Raw genomic sequence first — 24,211 nt, 5'->3', positions numbered from 1 at the left:
ATTATTATGAGGTTGCAGTCAGATGAGTTTTGAGAAAGAAAATTTACAAATATGTAGGGTATTACTCACTTATTATTCTGAAAACCCAAAAATGTTTTTAATGATTAGGATGATTTAGCTTTCTCTTTCTTAAATCCCCATTCTTTAGTTTAATTAGGATAAAACTCAAAAGCTTCAAATTGTGCTAAAAACTCAGATGTTTCTCTTATGATGCAAAGAATGAAAACGGGTAACAAGGCTTCATCTTAATTGGGGCTTTAAAGGAAGCGGGTACATCAGGACTCATTTCCACCATGCTGCTTTTCTGAATTTGACTCTGAAGCACCCATTAATGTTATCTAGCAATACATTTCACAGTTTAGATCAGAAAGTGTTACTTTCTTTGAAGTTCCCATATGGTGATCCAAACCAAATATGTGTAGTTTCCCTTTAAGTTTTTTTTTATAAAAAAAAATTATCTCTATTATTAAATTAGGTATTTGCACATTCCATTGGAAAATCAAGATACAAGAAAGATCAGTTTCAAGACCTAGATCAAACCATCAGCAAGTCTTTTATAAACATCTAACATACAGGTTTAACTATATCTAAGAAAACCTGAAATTTTTAAATGAAGAAAAAAATTCAGTTTCAGGTTAACTGAAAAGATTATGATGATGTTGTATTTGTCATATTCAAGTCTGAGCAGGTTACTTCCCTACTTAGAACCCTTCAGTGATTCCCCACTGCACTCAGGACGAAGTCCGAGGTTCTTAGTCTGGCAGTCAAGAGCAGCCCTCGAAGAACTGGCTCCCACCTACTACTCCAGCCTCCAGCTTCATTTCCTGCCCTCACCTTGCCTCTTCCAACTCTCTCTGTCTCTCTTTCACAACCCAAGAACTTGCGAATCTTGCTCATATTATATTTTCACATAATTTTTCTCTGTTTTTTTCACAAGTGTTTCCCTGCCTGACATGCCCAGCCTCTCCTTTTTTTTTTTTTTTCACTTGACTAACAAATATTTCAAGGGTCACTTTCTCTGCGGAGCCTTCCTTGAAAATACCAAGACTGAGCTGTGTGTCCTGTATTCTTTTCTATTATTATCATTCATTCACTGTATAGCATTACCTAGCTGTTGGTTTATGTGCCAGTTTCCCCCACTCATTTCTATGCTTCCCGAGGGCAGGAACTATGTTTCTGTACATCTTTGTACTCATGATACCTCACTGTAAACGCTTTCAAAAGAAGAAAAGGTTGCAGCTGGAGATGTGGGTTAAATTTCATGCAAGACCCTCAAGACCAGTGACACTGGCCTTCCCTGCAACTTCCTGTCTCTGAACATATACTCACAAAATGGGACACTAGCCAACAGTGAAAATGAAATACAACTAGAGCTACAAGCAACAACTTGGATGAGACATGCAGACTGATTCCAATTATGCACATTCCAAAAGCAGGCAGTATTAAATTGTAATTTTTAGCTATATATACACAGGAGTAAAAACTATAAATGAAAGCAAGGAAATAATAATCATGAAGGGCAAAATGGTCCTTATTTCAGGGAGAGGCTGGGGTGAAGGAAGTGTGATTGGGAAGGAACACACAGGGGGATGGACTAGAAATGTTCCATTATTGGTCTTGGTGGCAATTACACAATGTCTGTCTTATAAGTATTTGCTATGTTGCATTTGTATGTGTATTAGTTCTCTATTGCTGCTACAACAAATTACCACAAACTTAGTGGCTTAGGCCATTATTCTGCCTGCACAGTATGTATTATGTACATTTCTGAATCTGTGTACTATTTCTCAGTGACAAAAGGTTAAAAGTTAAATTGTGATATGTAAATACAAAGGATTCCTATACAACCAGGAAAAAGAATGACCCTTTTTAATTTAGTGTTATGGAATAGTCTGTAAGAAATATTTTTAAAGCAGTGTTAGAACTATTGTATAAGGTATGCTATCATTTATGTAAAAAGGTGTGAGGGGAAGCATATCTATATGTATTTGATTTTATATGCTCAAAGCGTTAGAGAAAAATGAAAGCAAAGCAAAACAAAACACGAGAGAAGGAGCTTTTTCTATCTGCCTAAGAAGTATTTCTCAGTGACCTAAAACCAGGAGGTTTTACCAACCCTTTGAAGATAATAGTAAGGAATCAGCACCAGCCCTTGAAAAGACATATAGAATTGCATGGAATTTATAGGGAAGATAACATGGAATTATGATGTAAACAAAACCCTTCCCTGGCAATCTTATCTTTAATACACCACTAAGAAAATAAAAAAGAATGTCATGCAGATGGAAAATTACACTATTCAGTTGCCCCAGGGTGTGAATTCTGTGGCAGAATTCAGTATTGCAAAGGAGACAATAGATAAATGCAATTAGTTATGTAATGTTTGGGAACCTCCTGGAGAGCAGCCAACCCCCTGGAAAATGGCCAAGCATGGCATCCCAGGGGAGCTGTCAATGGGAGAGAGGTCCTGCCACCTGTGATGGGAGGGCCACTGATGCACTTCCAGCTTGTGTCTGAACACTGATGTACTAACATTTCCTCCAGATCCATTAAGAAGTTAGGGGTAGATGATGCTGGTCTGAAGTGTGGAAACACTTATGTCAATCCAGAAGCTCCTAGTCCATCTGTATTCACTCTGGGGCCATCTTGAGAATCCGTGTCCAAGGGCAAAGGAGAGACCAGATCAAACTAGGATTCATTCACTTATTCATTCGTTTCATTTATTTGCTCATTCACTTACTCAATATTTATTGAGTGGCTTATCTTCTAAGTGCTAATAGCATAAGACATAGAGCATGATTTCAATATACATATATATTTAAAACAGGTAAAACTATACTATTTTGCTTAGGGATAAACACATAGGTGGTAAAATTATATATGAAAACAAGAAGATGACCATCATAAAAGACAAGGTGATGGTTACATCCAGGAAAGGTGGAGGAACATGTGCCTGGGGGAGGTGGAGGCTGGGACAGTCCTGGGTGAGGCAGCCCATTCTTCTGTACCATTCTTTGACTGCCTGACCCCTTTTGACAGAGAAAAGTGACTGCATAGATATGGACTGAAAACATGCTGGGTAGAGCAGCACAGTGGAATTTTTACACTTGGGGATACTAATGATTGTGCACTCTTAATAACACCCAAGTCAAAAATAACTACCACAGGCATATCCCTTGGAGAACTACACATTAAACAGTAGAGGTAAGTAGCACTAGCTACCCTGAAAATTAAAAACCCATTTCCTTATTCTTATACATAAATAGAAAACCACTGACCAGAAGACATTGGAAGGAATCCTATGAATGCAAGGTATCTGCTACTCTTGAGTTTTTCTGACTAATAAATGTCAGTATTTCTCAGGGCATCCTTATTTAACAGCTTTAAATGGCATTTAATATCATTTTTATTCATGTTTGAGGATGAACTCTTGTTCACAAAAGGAAGAAGAAAGGAACAAAGACGAAATACCAAATCAACTGCAAAAATAAGTTCAAAATGGCAATAAACACACATCTATCATTAATTACTGTAAATGTTAATGGACTAAATGCTCCAGTCAAAAACACAGAGTGGCAGACTGGATAATAAAGCAAGAACCTTCAATATGCTGCATACAAGAGACCCACTTTAGGGAGAAGGACACATATAGATTGAGAGTGAAAGGATGGAAAAGGATATTCCATGCAAATGGAAAAGCCAAAAAAGCAGGTGTTGCAGTACTGATTTCAGACAAAATAGACTTTAAAACAAAGGCCATAAAGAAAGATAAAGAAGGACATTTTATAATGATTAAAGGAGTAATACAAGATGAGGATATTACACTCATTAATATATATGCACCCAATATAGGAGCACCTAAGTATATAAAACAATTACTAACAGAGATAAAGGGGGATATTGATGGGAATACAATCATAGTCAGAGATTTTAACACTGCATTAGCATCACTAGACAGATCTTCCAGACAGAAAATAAATAAGGCAACAGAGAAATTAAATAATATAATAGAAAAATTAGATTTGGGGGATATTTTCAGAGCATTACACCCCCCCCCCCAAAATAGGATGTACATTCTTTTCAAGTGCACATGGAACATTTTCTAGGATTGATCATGTACTTGGGCACAAAAGAAACCTCAACAATTTTAAGAAGATAGAAATTATCTCAAGCATCTTTACTGACCACAATGCCATGAAACTAGAAATCAACTACAGAGAAATAAAGGAGAACAAAAGGGAAGCATGGAGATTAAACAACATGCTTTGACAACATATGATCAGTCCTGGAGGTCTAACATTGGACTGTTAAGATTTCCAGAATAAAATGAAAAAGAATGGAGAAAAATATATTTCCCAGGAAAAATAAAATTTCCCAGAGCTGAAGTGACACATGAGTCATCAGACTCAATGGCCCATAGAAAACTGAGGGGGATGAACTTGAAGAATTAACTCTTGGACACAGCTTCATGACATTTCAGACCCCAAGTAGAAAAAGAAAACCCTAAAAAATACAAGAGAGAAATAACAGGCCACCTATAAAGGAAGAAGAATTAGGTGACCTTCAGACTTCTGGATTTTTACACTGAAGTTGGGACAATGTCTTCAAAGTTCTGAGGAGAAATTATTTTGAACCTGGAATTCCATAGTCAGCTAAAGTGAGGCAGAGTGAGATATTTTCTTGTATTTAAGGATCAAAGTTTCCCTTCTAAATACCCTTTCTGAGGAAGTTACTTGAGCAAAGTGAGAGTGAGAAGATACAATGGAATGCACATGGAAATTTATTCTTTTTAATTCCTAGGTAACAACTGTGCAGGAGGTAACTGATCTAAATTAGAATAAGAAGCTGGTGGGCTCTGAGGAAATATCTTCAAGGAGAAGAACATGAATTCTAAAATTAAACAGGAATGAAGAAATGAGGAATTAGAAACCATGAGCGGAAAAATACCAAAAGTTGTACAAGAGAGTCAAGTCAAGTCAATTATGAAGTAAGCTAAAACGAGGTATGGTTGTGAGAAACCAGTACAGTAAGCAAAATCTACAATATTCAGAGAGAATCCACAATATTCAGACCTTAGGGACACTCTTTGAGGGATGAAGGGTCAGAACACTCAACCAATGAAGTATAAAATAAAACCCCAGAAGACAATTTGGCCCTTCAGTGTATAAAATTTATGTAGATAAAATAGAAGACTTGAATATGGTAATCAACCATGACAATATAAAGTAGAACAACTCACAGAAGAGGAAGAAATATGGTTGAACAGTGGTAGGCAGGTTAGGGGTCCCAATATCCTTGCACATTGAGAGATACTGTAGAGTTGATGGATCCAAAAATATAGTTTTAAGTATGTAAATAAAAGCTATTTGAGGCTATAAATAACTCATAAAACAAAATAAACATAATAAAAATAATTGGATTACCAGGGGCTAAGGTTGGGGATGGAATTGCCTGCAAAGGGGCATAAGGAAATTTTATGGGGTAATGGAGAGATTCCATACTTGACTTTGGTGGTGGTTACAACACTGTTGAGTTTTGCCAAAATTCACAGAACTGTACACAAAAAAGGGTGAATTTCACTGCATATAAATTATAACCCAATATGTCCAAGAAGGGGTAGGGGAGATAGAAGTGAACTAAATCCTTACCTTTCATATTGAGGACTGAAAAGTAATGTGTGAAACTGATAAATAAAAAAATAGCAATAAATAGAATCAGCAAGGGAAATTACCACTACCAGAAACAGCTAAAAGTACTTCTTGGAAGCAGTACTGGAGAAATAGACTATTATTTAGCTTTATAATCTTACTATATATATATTTTTTTACTTAGTATTGGCATCAGCATTTTCTTTAAAATGCTGTAACATTTTTTAAATACAGAAAAGTCTCCGGAGTAGTACAAAGAACTTCTATACATCCTTTGCCCAATAACCTCCTTTGTAGCGAAGGATACAAGCTAGGCTCACATGTTGTACCCAGATGTCATCACTCCCTATTCTCTTTCAATCTGGAGCAGTTCTTCCATCTTTTCTTCTCAACTTTCATGATCTTGATATTTTTGAAGATTACAGGCTGGTCACCTTACTTTGTTCTTCAGTTTGGGTTAGTCTGATGTTTCCTCGTGATGAGACCCAAGTTAGGTATTTTGGTCCTGATATCACTGAAGGGATGCTGTGTTTTCATCCTAATGGGTGATCTACGAGATGATGTTGATTTGCTCTATTACTGCTGGTATTAACTAAGACAACAACTACCAGGTTTCCTCGGTGTAAATTTAAATTTCTCTTCTTTATAATCAATAAGTATTTGAGGGAGGATATTTTGAGACTACGTAAAATCCTGTTCCACACCCTACTTTCACCTGTTAGTTACTAAGATCCACTGGTGCTCTTAACTGGAATTGGTTATTACTATGATTGCCAAATGGTACATTTTATTGAGTAGATTCATAAATTCCTATTTATTCAATCGATTATAATCTATTAGTGTCATCATTTTGATTCTCAACTTGTTCCACATTTGGGCAGTAGGAGTCCCTTTGCTGGCTTCTGTGTCATTTTTGACATATCTGTCATTCTTTGAGCATTTCCTTATTTTTCAGCACAACAGGATGTTCCAGGCTCATCTTGTTCTCTTTCTGCCTCAGTTCTAGAATTAGTCAGTTCTCCAAGTCTCCGTTTAGTGGAGGGTGGGATTTAGAAACCAAGCTTTAAGCGCTAGCTGTGCTCATTGCTATTAGGAGCGCAAAGCTTCCATGATCTCTCAATGGACATAGCTAGGAAATATGTGTATGTATGTACATAAACATATATTTACACATATATTTATAATACTCTGAGTTTATACTGATAACTCCAATTCCATTCCAGTACCAAAGGGCTCATCTTAGGTTTCCTCCTTCCCATATTTGTATCTCCTTCCTCTAAGAGTGAAAAATACTGGCTCTTGTTATCCACAGTATATTTACTTTTTTTGCTTAATTAGTCTGTATGTATTCAATCTCCTGAAGCCATCAGGTTGCCACCCTACTTGTACCCACTCCCTGTGGCTCTGGCCACTGCCAGGCTCCCTTCTCACTCCACTTGGTATGCATTATTTTGATAAACTTAAAAGGGAAAAAATTAAGTAGCCAAATACCGTAAAAAGAACAAAATATAATATTGTGAGAGTTAGTGTCAAGTAATATTCTTATGGCTCTAAAAATCAAGGGGTAACCCAGATCCATGGCTTCCCTTCCCTACCCACCTCACTACAACTGTAATATACTTCAAAGTTTGATCTATTCTAGAAAGAAGTAGGAAGTGAATAGCTTGACTCTATTATCCCCCATTGATGTCGTGCACTACACGCAGCAGGCGCGTGCGCGCGCGCACACACACACACACATGACCACTTTATGCTCCAGGCATTTGATAACCTGATTTTACTACAAGGAGCGAGTTTTACCTGCAATGTCACAGTAAACAGTCTGTTGGTAGAGTATGGCTTCCCGAGGGTTAAAGTACACAGTGATTTCAGCTGATGAGTTGGGCCAGACTTCGCCTTCCTAAAAACATGAAAGAATCATTCAAAAACAATACGAAGAAGGGAAGGTACTGCTTTTAATTTTGCTGTTGTTACAACCCCAGGAAATCTGAAGGAAATACTTTTACAATAAATAAAAGAAAGCCCTATTTTACACAACAGATAGGAAATTTCTGCTGCTTGAAGCTTCAAAGATCATGTCAGTGAGTTTATGAATACATAAGTAGTTACTAAAGGAAACTAGGATGCTTAGGGCATCTTTTCAATTTGTGGATTTAATGAACATTCATTGGATGCCAATGTGTGTCCAGCGCTGGGCTTCAGAGATGAAGAAATGCGTGATCTAAGATTGCATGCATGAAAATGATTACTAATATCTTATGCAGTAAGTGCTGAGCCTTATCTATATAAGGGCCAGAAAGGTCACAGAGAAAGCTAGCTTACTTGATGGAGAAACCACATTCCTACCTTTTGAGTCACAGCATAAGGAAATATTTTTGTTCTGTGAAAACAGCGATGGCCCAAGGCAGAACAATGGCCAGATCAAAACCTGGATCTGACCCAGTGTCAGATTTCTCATTTTACCTCAAACCACTCAAAAGTCATAACAAAAAAACTGAGTTTTGAAAATTGTAATGCAACATGCCACATGTCAGAATTCCCTTGAGACAGTCTTTGAAAAATATTTTTCTACTAACCATGTAACTTCTCAGGGCTGTAAAAGGAGATGCTATAGCACCTGCCTCAAAGGGTTTCCTAAGGGCTGATGAGGTAATGCAGGTCAAACGCTTTGCCCCGTGTTCAGTACATAGTAAGAGCTTAGTAAATAACTATTTGCTATGATTGATGTTATTTTTATGCCACTTGGAAAAACTAAGATGAAAGTATCAGAAAAATTAGGGAGAAAAAGTATGGTTTTTTCCTATGGTTTTTATAAGTAGGGCCAAGTAAGGCAACAGTGATAAGCACATCCAAAACTCTATAAACAGTCCTACCAACTAAATAGAAAACTAAGGAAAGGCAAGTTGATAAATAATTAGGATCCAGTTTCAGACAGTTCCCCGTGCATGTTTATATCCAGTCTGGGCCGAAATGAATGTAGAGCTGGAATAGAGAATCAAGCAGAGAGCAAAGTAGTTTAAAATGCAGACATCAAACAAAAGGAGGGAGATAGAAAACTAGAGCTGATTTGGGTTTGCTTATGAAGGTAACAGATTGGTGAGTGTGCTTCCCAGGCAGCGGCCCCGGATTGTAGGACAATGAAGAGCACAGAGCCTCCAAGAAGCAGCAGTGGGGGCGGTGGGTGTTACATGGGTCCTCTCACAGCCAGATCAGGCCAATAGAATGAAAGCTCCATGAGGATGAGCGCTGTTCCATCTCCAGCACCTAAACCAGAGGTGGCTCATAGTAAGTGTTCAAATTATTTACTGAATCAGCCATATCCACTTAGTTTGTCCACCGCGTAGTTACTGGCAGATGCCTGTTAATCTCTGCTCCTATTTATGCTATTTTCTTCTCAGCTGGAATCACAAAAGTCATACAATTTTAGAACTGACAGGAACTTTGGAGATCATGCAGGGAATAGGGAAGTCCTGGGAGCTTTCGCTTATCTGGGCATTTCACTGGGGGGCTTTTCCAAACCTTGAAACAGTATCTGTTCCCTTCTGATAAATGGCAAATGCCTGGCCCATTTTGATTTGTGGGGGTGTTGGTGATATGGAGTGTTAGGAACACTCACGGCTACAATGAGCAGAAAAGCCACGCAGAAGAGGTGGTTCATCCATTCACTAGTGTATCCATGGGTATTCCATCTCAGAATGGCTGAAGACCTGGGTTTACTCCTAACCCATGAGACAAAGGTATTCCCCTGATGGGTTTAGACTCCGATGTACTATGTAAGTGTAGAATGGACACAGCTAACCTGTTCCTGTCCAAACTGACTGACTGCAGGGGCCAGCTTAGATCCCCAAAAAACCTCTGCTAGAAAAGTCTCACCAGAGTGGTAGGAAATGCTCCAAAAAGGATACATTGGCAGTCAAATAAGCTCAGTACATGTGGGCAAATTCAAGGAACTTATGGTTTGAGGTGGGCTAGACCACTTTCAAAAGCATTATCCAAGCAAGAAAGTCCAGGGTCCATATGCAGAGAAGAAGGCAATCCACTTAAGTTCTATCCCAGAAGCACTCTTGGACATCCTATCGTCAAAGAACTCTGACAGTCAGATTGTTGGTTTGGAAAACGGTAGGTCAGACATACTCCTGAAAGGCAACCAGAATCTCCCAAAGCATTGACATTTGGATATGACTCACGAGCATACTGTCTGACATGGAGGCCCCTGGAGGCTGAGAAGCCCTTCTGCTTGGTGAGCAAAAACCAGTGCGAGGGAATCTGAGTCCACGGGGTTCAGACTGAGTGAAGGGGACTGTGGGTGCAGTGCTTCCTTATCCTGGGCTGCAGCTGTTTTGTTGTGCCTACTACATCTGCTAGTAACTTATAGCTTTTACTGAGCCTCAGGAGATAATTCAAGGACAAATCCTATTCGAAAAACTCTCCTGGGCTTCTATCAGTTAATGTGCATTAAGAAGGCCGTGTGTATCTGTAAAAACAGAAGTGTGATCATTCAGTTTCCTCTCACAGAGGGATGCTTTCAGTATTAGGTCATTTGAAAGAGTTTGGAACATGCAGAAGGATACTTTCAATTTTTCAGTTGGGATTAAAATAAAAGTTAAAGAGCTTCAATTCCTTTACAACAAACACTCACTATAGCATTTTCTAGCAACTCAGAGAGAGCAAACTCCAGAAACAGGCAATCAGCCTAAAATGACCCCAATTTTACCTATGTATCTTTGATACATTTTATATTACTTTTCCGACACTTCTGAAGTTAACTTCCATGACATTTATGTTTCTGAAAAGAATTTTTCTTTCTTTACTGCTCAGTTCTAAAGTCTCTTCCTGAAAGCCAAAACATTCAGAATGTTCCCTACTGGCTGTGACATCAGTGTCCTTTCTTCCCAGTCCTAGGAAACCAATCCCATCACACAGAACCCCCTGTTGTTCTGCTTTCCTCCCATCTATAACCCCTTTCCCACCTCTGTCCATTTTCCTGCTCCAAAAAAGATACTGAGTACATAGAAGATAATCTGCAAATGATCAATACCTTGTTTGTTAAAAATAATTGCCTTCAGTTTTACTGTAATTATCTTTCTCCTTGGTCTTAATGCTTTGATTTCCCCTCAGATCTATAAGTGCATTTCACTTATTAATCAAGTGACCAGCTAGAAGGAATTAACTTTGAATTTTCAGGTCTAAAGTTAATTCCCATATTTGCAGTTTTTGCCCCAATATTAAATATCTCTCCATATGGAAATTCATGTTTCCTTCTGGTACAAGAACAACCAAGTGGCTTGACAGGAACAGTTGTGAGACTTTCCGAAAGCTGTCTATGAACATACTGCCACTGGTTCATGCTAGGTGATTAATAAGATCATGAGAAAGGTGTCCCATTAAAATAATCTCCTTAAAAATTGTACCAGCAATGATTAAAGAGGCTCTTTAAATATCTCCCTTGAAAATCTTTAAATAAAAATAAAATATTTTAAAAATCACCTTTCTCCCCTCCCTCCTTTATTACACATCTTCTTCCTTCCTTCTTTCTAGTGAATTATTTCTTGAAAATTTTGCAAAATCAAAACCTAAAGTACAAGAACAGAGGGTCATGTATACAGAGGGTTGGTTTGATTTACTTGGTTTATCTGGAAAGCAGTTGACAATATGACTCAATGTCTAAATTTATCATATAAAAAACTGCATTTTAATTCCCAATTTACATTTAGAAGAGTGATTCAAACATTTGCCCATAAAATGTTATCCTTTCCAATCATAGTCTCTAATCTGACAAGAGATTGAATTGTATCTAACTCTAAATCATAATATTCACAACCATTAATTGAGAACTCATACTCCTAGCACTGTGTTGAGTGCTGTTATACATTATCTAATTCAATCTTTACAACCTTGTGAGATAGTATTAGTCCCATTTCAAAGATGAGAAAACCAAGCCAAGAAGAAGTATCTCACCCAAGGCTATATTAATAGTAAGTGGCAGAAGCGGGGATTCTATAATACTATTTGCTTTAACTTCCTGAATCCCACTGCAACTATACAAAATGTCAGGTCTCGCCTTTCTCATATTATTTAAAAAGTGCCAGAAGAAATTTTAAAATGCTACAGCTGACAATCGCTTAATTGAAGCCAGCATGGCCTGGTGTTCCTGCATACTCATATGTTCAGGTACCTTGGAAGGAGACTCACAGGAGGTTCTTATGGATGACATAGTCAATATTAGTATGCTGCTGTTCTTGAGAAATGCATGGGTAGATCTTTATCAAGCTATCCTGGTTAGGTCAGGGTACAGTCAGGTCAGAACAAGGTCAGTGAATGATGACTTCAAGAGCAGCTATAATGTGTAATGAATTCCATCATGTTCCACCAAAATGAAAATATTCTTGACTACCTAGACAAATATTTTCAGTTATCGTATTTCAGAAAAATTTAAAGAATTTTTTTGGGAAGTAAAAATATCCTATTAAAGTCAAATTTCCAGCTATCAATTAGAGGGGGAAAACAGTATGGATTAGAAGCTGTAATCTGTGTAACTATGCACAGTTGCTCTTTTAGAATCTTCCCAAAGGAGGTTTAGGAGAAACCTAAACCTAGGAGAAACCGTGGATCTTTTTATGATCACTTAGGGCAAACAGAAGTGTCTCAAAGAGAAATAGGGAAAAAATAGAAGCTAAAAAATTGAAGGTAAACTATCCTAATTATCAGTGAGAGAGAAGACTGAATTGGTACATGAAAGGAGATTTTTGTATTCCATTATATCTCCTAGGACAGGAAACTGAATTTAGTAAAGTTTTGATTTTCAAAATAATGACCAGAAAAGTTTTAAGAGAAGGGTTTAAAATTTGGTCATTTGTCAGAGAAAATTTCACAAAAGGTGTGTTCATTCTTGGGTGAGATACTCTAACCCCTACATGGTGAAAATTCCAGTCGGGTTTTGCAGAGCTGAGGCAGTTGTGTGTGATGTTCACGCCTTTCTCTGTAGAGAATAGACTCGCATCTCTTCCAACAAGGAGGAGTGTTAATTTATTTAACGAGCCATGAGAAAACTTGCTGTTTCTAAGACTTCCCTAGGCCTCCCTCGACCTCCAATACAACAGTGAATATACCAGCACAACTGGAAAAGGTTTGGCTGAGCACAAAGAACTGAGAGGACGAACAATAATAAAGGGAGGGTGAAGGGATGGGAAAACCGCACTGATGGAAGAGCTGTGACTTGTCAAGGACAGTGTGCTCTCAGCAGATCCCTGTCCTCCTTGCTTCTTCCTGGTGTCCATTTCCAAGGAGTCAGCGCCCACACCTTTGCAATGTGACTCACGGCTAATGGTACGAGAGGTGGAAAAGTGTGCAGTAAAAAGCTAACTTTTTCCTCTTTGGTAGCCATCTGGGCTTCTACCCAACCTGGTTCTGCTGAGCTCACATGCTGTGCCAACTTGGGAAAAATAAAGTAAAGTAAATTTGAGCTGTGCTTTCAAAGTCTAAATTGCTGAACCATGTGTTTTCTGTAGGCTTAGGTGACAACAAAGTATGGTTTACTATTACTTACATGGTAATAAAGAAATCATCAAGTTTCTCTCCCTTTTTAAGACTTAGTTAAATTAAACTGAAGCTTCCCTAGGGATATGGGATGAAATTTTCTTTGATGAAAAAGACATTTGCTGTTAGAAGGAGAAATGTCTTCCCAGCTCACTAATGTCAGCCAATCAGCTAGGGCTAGTTGGAGCAAATATCTTTAAATTCTCAGATCTTTCTTTTTGAGAGAATATCAAGTGTCCAATATTCAGAAAATCACTGCATCTTAAAAGTGTGACCTGAGCCAGCCATATCAAAGTTCAGAAACAAGACCAGCACATCTGTGCAGTGATTTCTCAGAGGGCTCCTAGATGCCCATGGAAATCGAAAGCTTAATTCTCTCTTTTAGCCCAGTGGTATTGTTCTGCCTCTCAATTCTCAGAACTGTGTTTTTTGTCTTTGAATCTCTCTCACTCAAGGTACCCAAGAGACCTAAGCAGAGGAAATAACAGAATGAGACTGTCAAAATTCTGTACAGCTAGAGTCCATCTAGTAAAATAGAATATTATATTTCTGAAAGTAGTCAATTCCACTTATTTTTCTGGAAGGTACAAAACATGCATAACAGACTCGATTTTGCAATTGTTTTCCAAAGGGGGAAGAAACCTATATGGACGCAGGTGACTTGAGAAATGATCAGTATTCTATAGAACCCAGTGTTTTCCCTAGGTAAGGAATAAATAGGAAACTTTAGGTTAATTACATTAATATTTTAAGAAATTATCAAAAGAGTTGACATGAGGAATTTGATATAAATAGTAGTAATATATCACATGCTCTAATGACTAGAACAACAATTATGGTTACTATTAAAATATCAAAAAATTACCAAGTAAAGCTGAAAATAATTCCTTCCAGCCCATTTTCCGTTATGTGCCCAGGACTGCCTTCTCCCTGTGGTCACTCTGGGTCTTTCGCCACCTCCTTTCTCCACCAGTGAACATGTCTGGGGTCTCTCAAAAGAAAAACTTCCACCTCTGTACACCTTGATCACATCAGTACCAAAAATGCCCCAGCATAATTCCTCTAGGTTCTGGCAGCAGACACTATGGCAAGAGGATGTAATGAGCATGATAAGAAGAAAGTGAGACAGTGGAACTAACCAGGGGCCAAGTAGTAAACAGGTGGTAGAACAGAGAAAGAACTTGCAGTTCTAGATTTTTGCATCAGTCATTCTTATAGCATGGAATCAAACTGCTTCTCACATGATCATATAAATAAAATTTGATTTAAATTCAAACCCATCACCACCTGTTGGCAATTTAGGGACGGTGACTGATCTCTTAACCTTGGATCTACTTGCTTTAAATTGAAAGAGACTCTAAAATAGAAACAATGTTCCCATAAAACACTCAATATGCAGAGAACATATAAGGGCTAAACTAACCTTCGTTTTAGCTGATGCATTTAAAGAACCAGATATATAAACATGGATCTGAGAAAAATAAGCATATCATTTCTTATTTCTTTTCAGACTCTAAGGTAACATGGGTTTTGGGATTTTTTTGTTTGTTTGTTTTTGGGGTTTTTTGGTTTTGGTTTACTTTTTAAGTTTACCTCATTTCAAGACAATGTCCTTCCTTGGTAGACACAGGGCTGAAAAGCCCATCAGAAAGCAAGGTAGTCTCTAAACCCTTGCATCCATCTTTAATTTTATTTTTATTTTTTGAACAGGACATCAATTAGAGATTGATAGTTAGATCAGTAGGTGACACTGCTTGTTTTTAATCATCTCAGCTTCTACCATGACCTCAGCTCACATCAAGAAGCTAATTAAAATGAATCACATCCTAATAAAAAAAACTAATTGCTGATGCACAGCCCAACTATCATAAATAGTAGCCATTTGGCATAACTGATCAGAAGACCCTTCAGTAGAAAATGGTGAACAAGGGATAATAGAGTAGAAAGACATGTGGAATAGGCTGGTGAGCTGTCCACTGGCTGGTTCTCCTTGGCTATCCTTCTCTGAGAATTTACACTCTCTTCTCTTTGCAGGACCTTTAAAGGTAAGTACCTGAGGGCTGTCTTGGATCCTCTGCAACTTTCCTTCTTTATTCTGCAATTTGAATTTCCATCCACTTTTCATGCCTTCCGTGAAGACCTCTAACGGATACTCACATATCCTGCCTCCAGTCCTGATTCCCATCCTACAAATTAAGTACTGCATTTCCAAAATTATTTGGACACCTAGTGTCACCTTAGACTCAACATATTCAGAACCAAACTTATCATCCTTAATTGATTTCCATTTGTTCGTTCATTCGTTCCTTCCCTCCTCTAACCATTAATTGGCACTTTGCTAGGCCTGGGGTACAGATAAGGGTAAGGCACCCCCTTGACATCAAGGAGTTCAGAATCTGTTCCCAATTGGAGAATCATAACCTAGTAGTCAAAAAGGATCGCCATGCCCTACCTCAATATTGTTATTTTGTGTATAAGACAACTGATGCCAAGGGAGATCACATGGTTTGTTTAAGGTCACATTTGCCATTGGCAAAGCTAGGAGCTAAACCCAGGGCTCCTGACTTGCCAATTTATGTCAAAGACATCATAATTCTCTTAGTCACTCTAGTTCAGATCTGAGAAGACATGTGACTCCTCACCATGTCTCACTCTCAATGGCCAGTCAAACAAAAACCAGTTCTCTTTCTTTTGAACCTCTCTCACAGCTGCCACTTCCCTTTACTTTCTGACCATCACCAGGCTGTTCCAGGTCAGCATCACCCTCACTCTCACACACCACTCTGATCTTGCCTGCAGAGACATTCAGTTTCCCTGAAGCTCCCTGCACTAGTGAATTTCTCCTGTCTGACCTGTATCACCCAATCCACCCTCTATCCATCCTCCTCTAATTTGATCCACAAGTGGATGCCAGGATAATCTTCCTAGAACATGTGGAACACACCATGTTCCTGTTCAAACCTAGCAGTGAGCCTCAGATACCCTCAGCACCAGTTACTAGACTGAGATCTGTGGAACAATGACTCTGATGGATGCTGGGTGGGACAAGGGGTTTCTGGTGATGGGGAAGTACTGCTTGTACTCTTTCCTTGGAGAATCATCTGTTCTTGAACCAGTATTTCCCAAACTTAATTTGACAGTAAAACTCCCTTTTTGCAAAGAACACACACTACCACCCCTCAGAGTCACACAAACACCCTGTGGGAGACAGCAGGCTCCAGCACAACAGGTTGCCCAGGAAGCCCAGATATGCCTACTCTCCTCCTCAGTCTCATTTCTTATATTCTCCATGACTAGCTGTTCCAGAAAAACTGATCATTTCATTGTTATTTAATATGCTATGAACCTAACAGTTTCCCCTTTCTTTGTTTTCATAATTTCTCCAATGGAAACATTCTCCTTCCTTTCCAATGAATTAAGTCTTACCCTTCCTCCAAGATTCAGTTCAGACCTCATCTTTTATATAAATCCTTTCCCAACTATCTCATCCAAAATTACTGTAGTATTTATTTACCTGTATCAGAAAACCAAAATCTCAACAGTGGAAAATACCCACAGTTCACGTTTGAGTCAAGAAGCCAACAAAATGACAGAATTTTCCCATCAAATACCTGCCAAAGTAATTCACAAGGTACAATTATATTACACTCACAAGAACTGTATTTCTATAAAACTATCAGGATATTTAAGCAGGGAAAAAAGGAATTTTAACATCAGTAAGTAAATCACCATAACTAACAGAGTTCTGCTGTTTTGATCAGAATAACAAGGAAGGAAACACACTAGGAAAGGGAAACATTAGGAAAAATTCATGCCTTCATTTTCATTTTGCAAAAATTGTCAAGAACCAGCTAATGAATACTATCATGAGAAGAAAACCTGAATACTGTCAGAAAAGACAAAATCATTACAGATGCCATTAACACCACTTATACTCTTAGCAAATATTGTCCCCCTTCCTGGTGATTTTTTTTCATACAATAAAAACAAAATCAGTCTCATTTATTTAAAAGGTATAATTTCTGTGTAGCACTATTTTAAAAGATGTTTTTCTGCCTCATGGTGAAAAGATGCTTTGTGATAAGAATCCCAATTTAGTTCCTATCTAGAATTCAAAAGTAATCATATTAAATGCCATGTTTTAACACACACATATATCTGCATCAAGAAGCTTCGGGTTTCAGGGATGAGAAGAAAATCTGAGGTAACCCTAATCTTTCTACTTCTGAATTGGAAATATACAAGACTTACCTGCAGTTCTCCCACCTTCTCCCAGAGGCCACCCACTCCCAAAAGGCTATGAGAAAAGGACAGTAGTCATCAGCCTGGATTCTCCAGTACTAGCTGGGAAGAATCTTGGGCTGTCTACACTGGGGACCTTATCAGTCATGTCTAAGATTGCCATGATTGATTGCTCCTCTTTGCCTCTGCCCCACTTAGCAACTTACTTGCTTGGACTTATAATGCCTTCACGATCTTTTCAACCTCTTTGGGCTTCAGTTACTTTTATAGGGACGTGTCCTGTCTTTCCAAGACTATGTGTTCAACTTGATGTAACCTCTTTCTGGTCTAACCCATTATATCTAAAGATCCCTTTGCTCAACTGAGCCCTGAACAGTCTTTTGACATGAGAGAAGATTCAGCTTCAAACCACATCTCCAACTATGTTTTCTTACATGAATCCCTAACTTCAAGCAAATGGATCCATTCATGGAATCTTGAATGAATCACGCCTTGTACACTCCCAATTTTGTTTTCTAAAAGTTCTATCCTGCAAGACCCAAGTCAAGGCTCTGCTCTCAAAAAGACTCCTTAGCCTATGATAATCACCTCAGCCTCTGAACTATTGTCCTGTCTTTACCAATGATTCACACAGCAATTCTCACTAAATATTAGTTTCAAAGGATATCTCCAACAGGACAGCTCCGTCTTAGAGATTTATAATGCACATTATCACATTAAAGACTTTTAGAAGTCTTACACCAAAGAAACCCTTCACACAATATTGAACCTAGTATTTCTCAAACTTATTTAGCCATGGAATCCCTTTTCTGTGTTATAGCCTCTTATAATACTTTGGAAGTGCAGACTTAAGGAAAACTGGTCTACACAGTGGTATTTCTCACAAATGACTTTGTATTCTAATGTGTCCTTGGTCCATGTCCTCTCTCCAACTGGTTTAAATGGTAACAATCCAGCAGCTCTAACTAGCTGTGGGCTTTCTCAACCCTTATTACTGTCTTTATCCTTACATCACTCTATGCTTGCTAAGATAATGTACAGTGCCTAGCACATAGTAAACAGAGAAGATGCTGGCTACTTTCATTTTGAGGCAGTGGGGCAGAGTGGTCAAGAGTTTGGTCTGTGAAAGGACCACCTAAATACATAAAGCAAATATTTACAGACATAAAGGGAGGAACCGACAATAACACAATAGAAGGAGATTTTAACACCCCACTTACATCAATGAACAGATCATCCAGACAGAAGATCAATAAGGAAACAGTGGCCTTAAATGACATACTAGATCACTGGACTCAATATATGTATCTACAGGATATTCCATTCAAAAACAGCAGAATACACATTCTTTTCAAGAGCACATGGAATATTCTCCAGGAGAGATCACATGCTAAGCCACAGAAAAAGTCTCAGCAAACTTAAGAGCTAGAAATTACATCAAGCATCTTTTCCAACTGCAACAATATGAAACTTGAAATCAATTACAGAAAGAAAAATGGGAAAAACACAAACACATGGAGATTAAACAATATGCTACAAAAACAAACAAACAAACAAACAAATGGGTCAATGAAGAAATCCAAAAGGAAAGCATAAAATACCTTAAAATGGATGAAAATAAAAACAGAACCTTCCAGAATCTATAGGACACAGCAAAAACAGTTCTAAGAGGGAAGTTTATAGCAATATAAGCCTATCTCAAGAAACCAGAAAAATTTCAAATAAACAACACAACCTACTATCTAAAGGAATTAGAAAAGGAAGAACAAACAAAACCCCAGAGCAGTAGAAGGAAGGAAATAATAAAGATCAGAGAGGAAATAAATAAAATGGGAACAAAAAAATTAATAGAAAAGAGCAATGAAAACAAGATAAATACAATTGATAAGTTGTTAGCCAGGCTCATTAAGAAAAAAGAGAGAGAACCTAAATAAACAAAATAAGAAATGAAAGAGGAGAATTTATAACTGATGTCACAGAAATACAAACAATCATAAGAGCATATGAACAGTTATATGCCAACAAATTGGACAACCTAGAAGAAATGGATAAATCCCCAAACTGAATCTTCTAAGACTGAATCAGGGAAAAATAGATGATCTGAACAGACCAATTACTAGTATTGAAATTGAAACAGTAAACAAAAAACTTCCAACAAACAAAAATTCAAGGACTGGACAGCTTCACAGGGGAATTCTACCTAACATATAAAGAAGAGTTAATATTTCTCAAATGACTGTAAAAAACTAAACAGGAGGGAACACTCCTAAACTCATTCTATGAGGCCATTAGCCTGAAACCAAAACCAGACAAAGATACTACAACATATATATATGCACACACACAATGGGGTAAAGAGTCTCTTCAGTAAGCGCTGCTGGGAAAACTGCACAGCTATATGTAAAAGAATGAAATTAGAAGATTTCCTTACATCATGTAAACTCAAAATGAATTAGACCTAAATGTAAGATGTGAAACCACAAAACACCTAGAAGTTTTGTAGGTAGAACACTCTTTGACATAAATCATAGGAATTATTATTTTTTGGACCCGTCTCCTAAGGCAAAACAAATAAAAGCAAAAATAAACAAATGAGACCTAATTAAACTTATGAGCTTTCGTACAGCAAAAGACAATCCACTGAATGAAAATGACATTTTCAAAAGACATGACTGATGAGGGGCTAATATCTAAAATATTTAAACCACTCATATAACTCGATATCAAACAAACCAAACAATCCATTTAAAAATGGGAAGACTGAAAAGATATTTTTCCAAAGAAGATATACAGATGGCTAATAGGCACATTAAAAGATGTTCATCATTGCTAATAATTAGAGAAATATAAATTAAAAAAACAGTAAGATATCACCTCACAGCTGTCAGAATGGGTATCATCAAGAAGTCTACACATAACAAATCCTGGAGAGGATATGAAGAAAATGAAAACCTCATACACTGTTGATGGGATTGTAAATTGGTGCAGTCACTGTGGAAAACAGTATGGAGGTTCCTCAAAACACTAAAAATAGAACAGCTATGTGATCCAGCAATTCCACTCCTGAAATATCTAAGAAAAAAAGAAAATTAATTCAAAAAGATACATGCACCCCAATGTTCATAGCAGCATTATTTACAATAGCCAAGATATGGAAGCAACTCAGGTATTCCATCAAAAGATGTGTGGAAAAAAATGTGTCTGTGTATATATATATGTATATGTGTATGTGTATGTGTATGTGTATGTCTGTGTATGTGTATGTGTATGTGTATGTATGTAGGGGGGTGTGTGTGTGTGTGTGTATTGCTCTGCTATAAAAAAAGAATAAAATTCTGCCATTTGCAACAAGTGGCTGGACCTAGAAAATATTTTGCTTAGTGAAATAAATCAGATGGAGAAAGACAAATACTGTATGTTATCACTTACATGTGGAAACTGAAAAAAACAAATGAATGTATACAGAGAAATATAAACAGACTAATAGAAAATAAACTAGTAAATTCCAGTGGGAAGAAGGAGGGAGGGCAAGATAAGTCTTTGGGATTAAGAGATACAAACTACTATGTACCAAATAAATAAGCAACAAGGATATATGGCACAGCACAGGGAATTATAGTCACTATTTTGTAATAACTTTAAACGGAGTATAATCTATAAAATACCTAACCATTATGTTGTACACCTAGAAAAAAGTTTGATCTGTGGAATTGGACAGACTCTGTTCTATCTCTGGCTCAGGTCTCACTGGATAGACAGTGAGGTCAAGGACTGTCTGTTTAGTTTATTGATGCCTGGTACATTATGCGGTCCCTGGTACAGAACATGCAGTCAATAAGTATTTACTGAGTGAATTAAGGACAAAGCAGTTCTCAACATAAGTGATTTTGCTCACCAGAGGACATTCGACAGCATCTGGATGCAGTTTTGTTGTCACAACTAGCATGTGATGGTAAAAGTCAGGGCTGCTATTAAATATCCTACAATGTACAGGACGAAGACGTATCCAGTCCCAAATGTCAATAATGCAGTTTGAGACACCCTGCTCTAGAGTGAGGCTAATCAGGGATACAATTCTAACTACTGACACTAATTTTTTGGCCTTGAGCAAGTTATCAAATGTCTTTAATCTTAATTTCCTCATCTATAGAATGGGGGACTGATTACAACCAATAATATACATACAAATGAGATAAACTGGGTAATGGTTATTAAGTGTTTAACAATGACTGGTGAATAGAAAGTGTGACCTATCAACGTGACCTCTGAGCACTCTTACCATTAACCTTCACTCATTGTCTCATAATGATGATGAGACTCCTTGGACGGCATCTTCATGCTCTCAGAACTCACTGTATCAATTGCAGAGTAAGTACCTGCATCAAAATAAGCATAGCTGTGTTTACTGTAAGGTCAGACGGTATTTTTGTGCTTACCAGAGGCTCAATGGTAAAAACGTTATTCAAGAAGAGCATGCTGTCTGCCTGAACCATCTTTCTCTGATTCTCAAAGGTGCGGGAGAGAATGGAAAGACGTTCTCGTAGTGAAGGATCAGTGATGCACTCCTCAAGAAACTCATCGGTCTCATTCTTTTCCGCTTTGATCAGATCATCACAAAGCCTACCAAAAAAAAAAAAAAAGAAATATGAGATTTTGGTACTCCCATGAAGAATATTGTAAAGAGCTCCCCTCTAGCCCATCCTCCTGGGAATGGTCTCACCCATGACTTTGGGGTGGTCCCTCCTTGCCCTGAGTCTATAATATAACGGCTGAGTGACCTTGTACTTTAACGTCTCAAGAACCTCAGTTTGCTCATCTTTAGTCACTTCCTTCAAGAAGTCCTCCCAGGCTTCCTGTCCTACTCAATGTCTATTTGCTTACTCCTGAGCCCTCATGTACATTTGGACAAATATTTTCTTTTAGGTAACTGTGTTTTCCAGGCTGCTTTTTGAATATTTAACATATACTCTGTCTCTCACACTTTAAGAGCAATTTTGTTTGTTTTAAACTTGCTTAGCTTTACTTCTTTCCGAGCTGTTAGCTACCTAGAGACCTAGAGAACAGAATCTGGAGCCAGCAAGGACTAGGTTTTGATACTGATTTCTACCATCTATTTACTCACTCTGGGACTTTGGGAGTTATCTAAATCCTCTAAGCCTCAGTGCCTTCATTAATAAAATGGAAATAATAGGAGCTCCTCCATCATAAAGATGTGTTGAGAACTAAGTGTGATCCAGGACCTGATCTAGTTCCTGGGACAAATCAGGTGCTAAGTAAACACCAGCTTTCTCCCTGTATCAACCGTAGGAAATTACCAAGCTGTCAAGCTTATAAAATGCTCTGACTACACCTGGAGACACCTCCTTTTTTCTCTCTTTCTAGCTCTTCATATCCCTTGCGAGAAGTCAGGAAAGCAGCCTTCCCCAACCCTCTACTCATTGCTCTCAGTGAAGCTGTGTTCACATCACCCTCAGTGTCTGTTACTTCGCCTGAATTTTGAAGACTGAAGTTTCTCTCCTCCAGGTCATATGATCATTTCCCCAGAATTTTACTGGTATTACCAGTGGTGAGAGACAAATTGTTTAGTACTGTGAGTACTGAGTGAAAGTCTGGGGGCACTGAATTCCAGTCCCAGTCCCAACTATTTCTTTTCTAAATGACTTCATGAAAAATATATACTCAGCAATGTCAAATAACTCTTTCTAATAACTTTAGTGTTCAGGGTCTTTTGGTCCCATAGCATAAACAAGGCGAAGAAATGGTTCAGTGTGTTCTGGTCCCAAGGAAGAAAGCATTCTGTGCTTCCTTTTTATTGCTAGATGGGAAACAGTGTCCAATGTTACCAGAGCAGCGGTCCTTCTATACTGCTGGGCAGGGCATAGCAAATTAAAGACAGCTCAGTCCACAGAAAGAAAGGAAACCATGTATTCCTGCAAGTGGAATTTATTGATACCCATTCTCTAGGACTAAATCCTAAAGAAACAATCATGGATGTAAACAAAGAGTGATAAAGAGGTTCATCAGAGTGCTAGCAATAATATCAGAAAAAGTGGGTAAATTTGATGTAACAGTTTAAAGGACTGGTTAAACAAATAATGGGTAGCATAAATATTACATTGATTAAGGGGGGTTAATGGAAGTCGCGTGTGGGGATAAAATGCTTTGTGTAGACCAAGGATGATAATTCTCCATGAATTAAAGATTATGATTAACTCAGCCCTTACACCAGAAAACAAAAGAGGACAAACACAAACTTCTAAATGCTGCTCTTCTCCCACATGGTTGGGGCTCTTAAATCAGTGACAGTTGTACAATGTAAAGGGAGAGGCAGGGAGAGGATACCAGACATCATCCTCTTTGCCCTCTATGCAGAATTAGAGCCATGGCTGAGAGTCTAAGAGGGGGACATGCAACACCACCTTGAGCTGGGGCGACTCCAACAAGGGCTTCTCTATACCTCAGTCTATTGTTTTGCCATCTTGTCCTGCTGATATTCATGGTCTTCTGAGCTCAGAGGTAGTTCTGTTTTACAGATGAGACCTCTCATCAGAGAGCATAACAACACACCAACCTTCTCTTTCAGTAAAGCCAAGGATATAAGTCATTTTGCAAATGGTCTGGTAGCCCTAACACCCATCACCTTTAGGCATCATCAAATACAGTCCAGTCTATGGACTATAGTCATTGGGGAAGACTTGTGTCTCAGGTGCAGTAGCATTAAACCAGTAATGCCCCATCTTGAGTTCCTAGAGACCTGCACCCTGCTCCTTTACAGCACCCCCAAG

At 38.1% G+C, this 24,211-nt stretch overlaps 1 protein-coding gene across 1 annotated transcript in view; it reads right to left on the bottom strand.

Annotated features, from left to right (window-relative positions):
* Window positions 1–24,211, bottom strand: part of HYDIN (HYDIN axonemal central pair apparatus protein) — a 478,970-nt gene that overhangs the window by 210,433 nt on the left and 244,326 nt on the right. Inside the window, exons 16-17 of the mRNA XM_072967685.1 lie at window positions 21,863–22,046; window positions 7,449–7,548 (exon numbers count right to left, since the gene is read on the bottom strand). Of these exons, the coding sequence (XP_072823786.1) occupies window positions 7,449–7,548; window positions 21,863–22,046 (284 nt within the window). The remainder of the gene's footprint in view (window positions 1–7,448; window positions 7,549–21,862; window positions 22,047–24,211) is intronic.

This window comes from Vicugna pacos, chromosome 9 (genome assembly GCF_048564905.1).
Source record: "Vicugna pacos chromosome 9, VicPac4, whole genome shotgun sequence".
NCBI lineage: Eukaryota > Metazoa > Chordata > Mammalia > Artiodactyla > Camelidae > Vicugna > Vicugna pacos.
The sequence above is the reverse complement of the archived record's forward strand: the minus strand, read 5'-3'. Positions and strand labels throughout refer to the sequence as shown.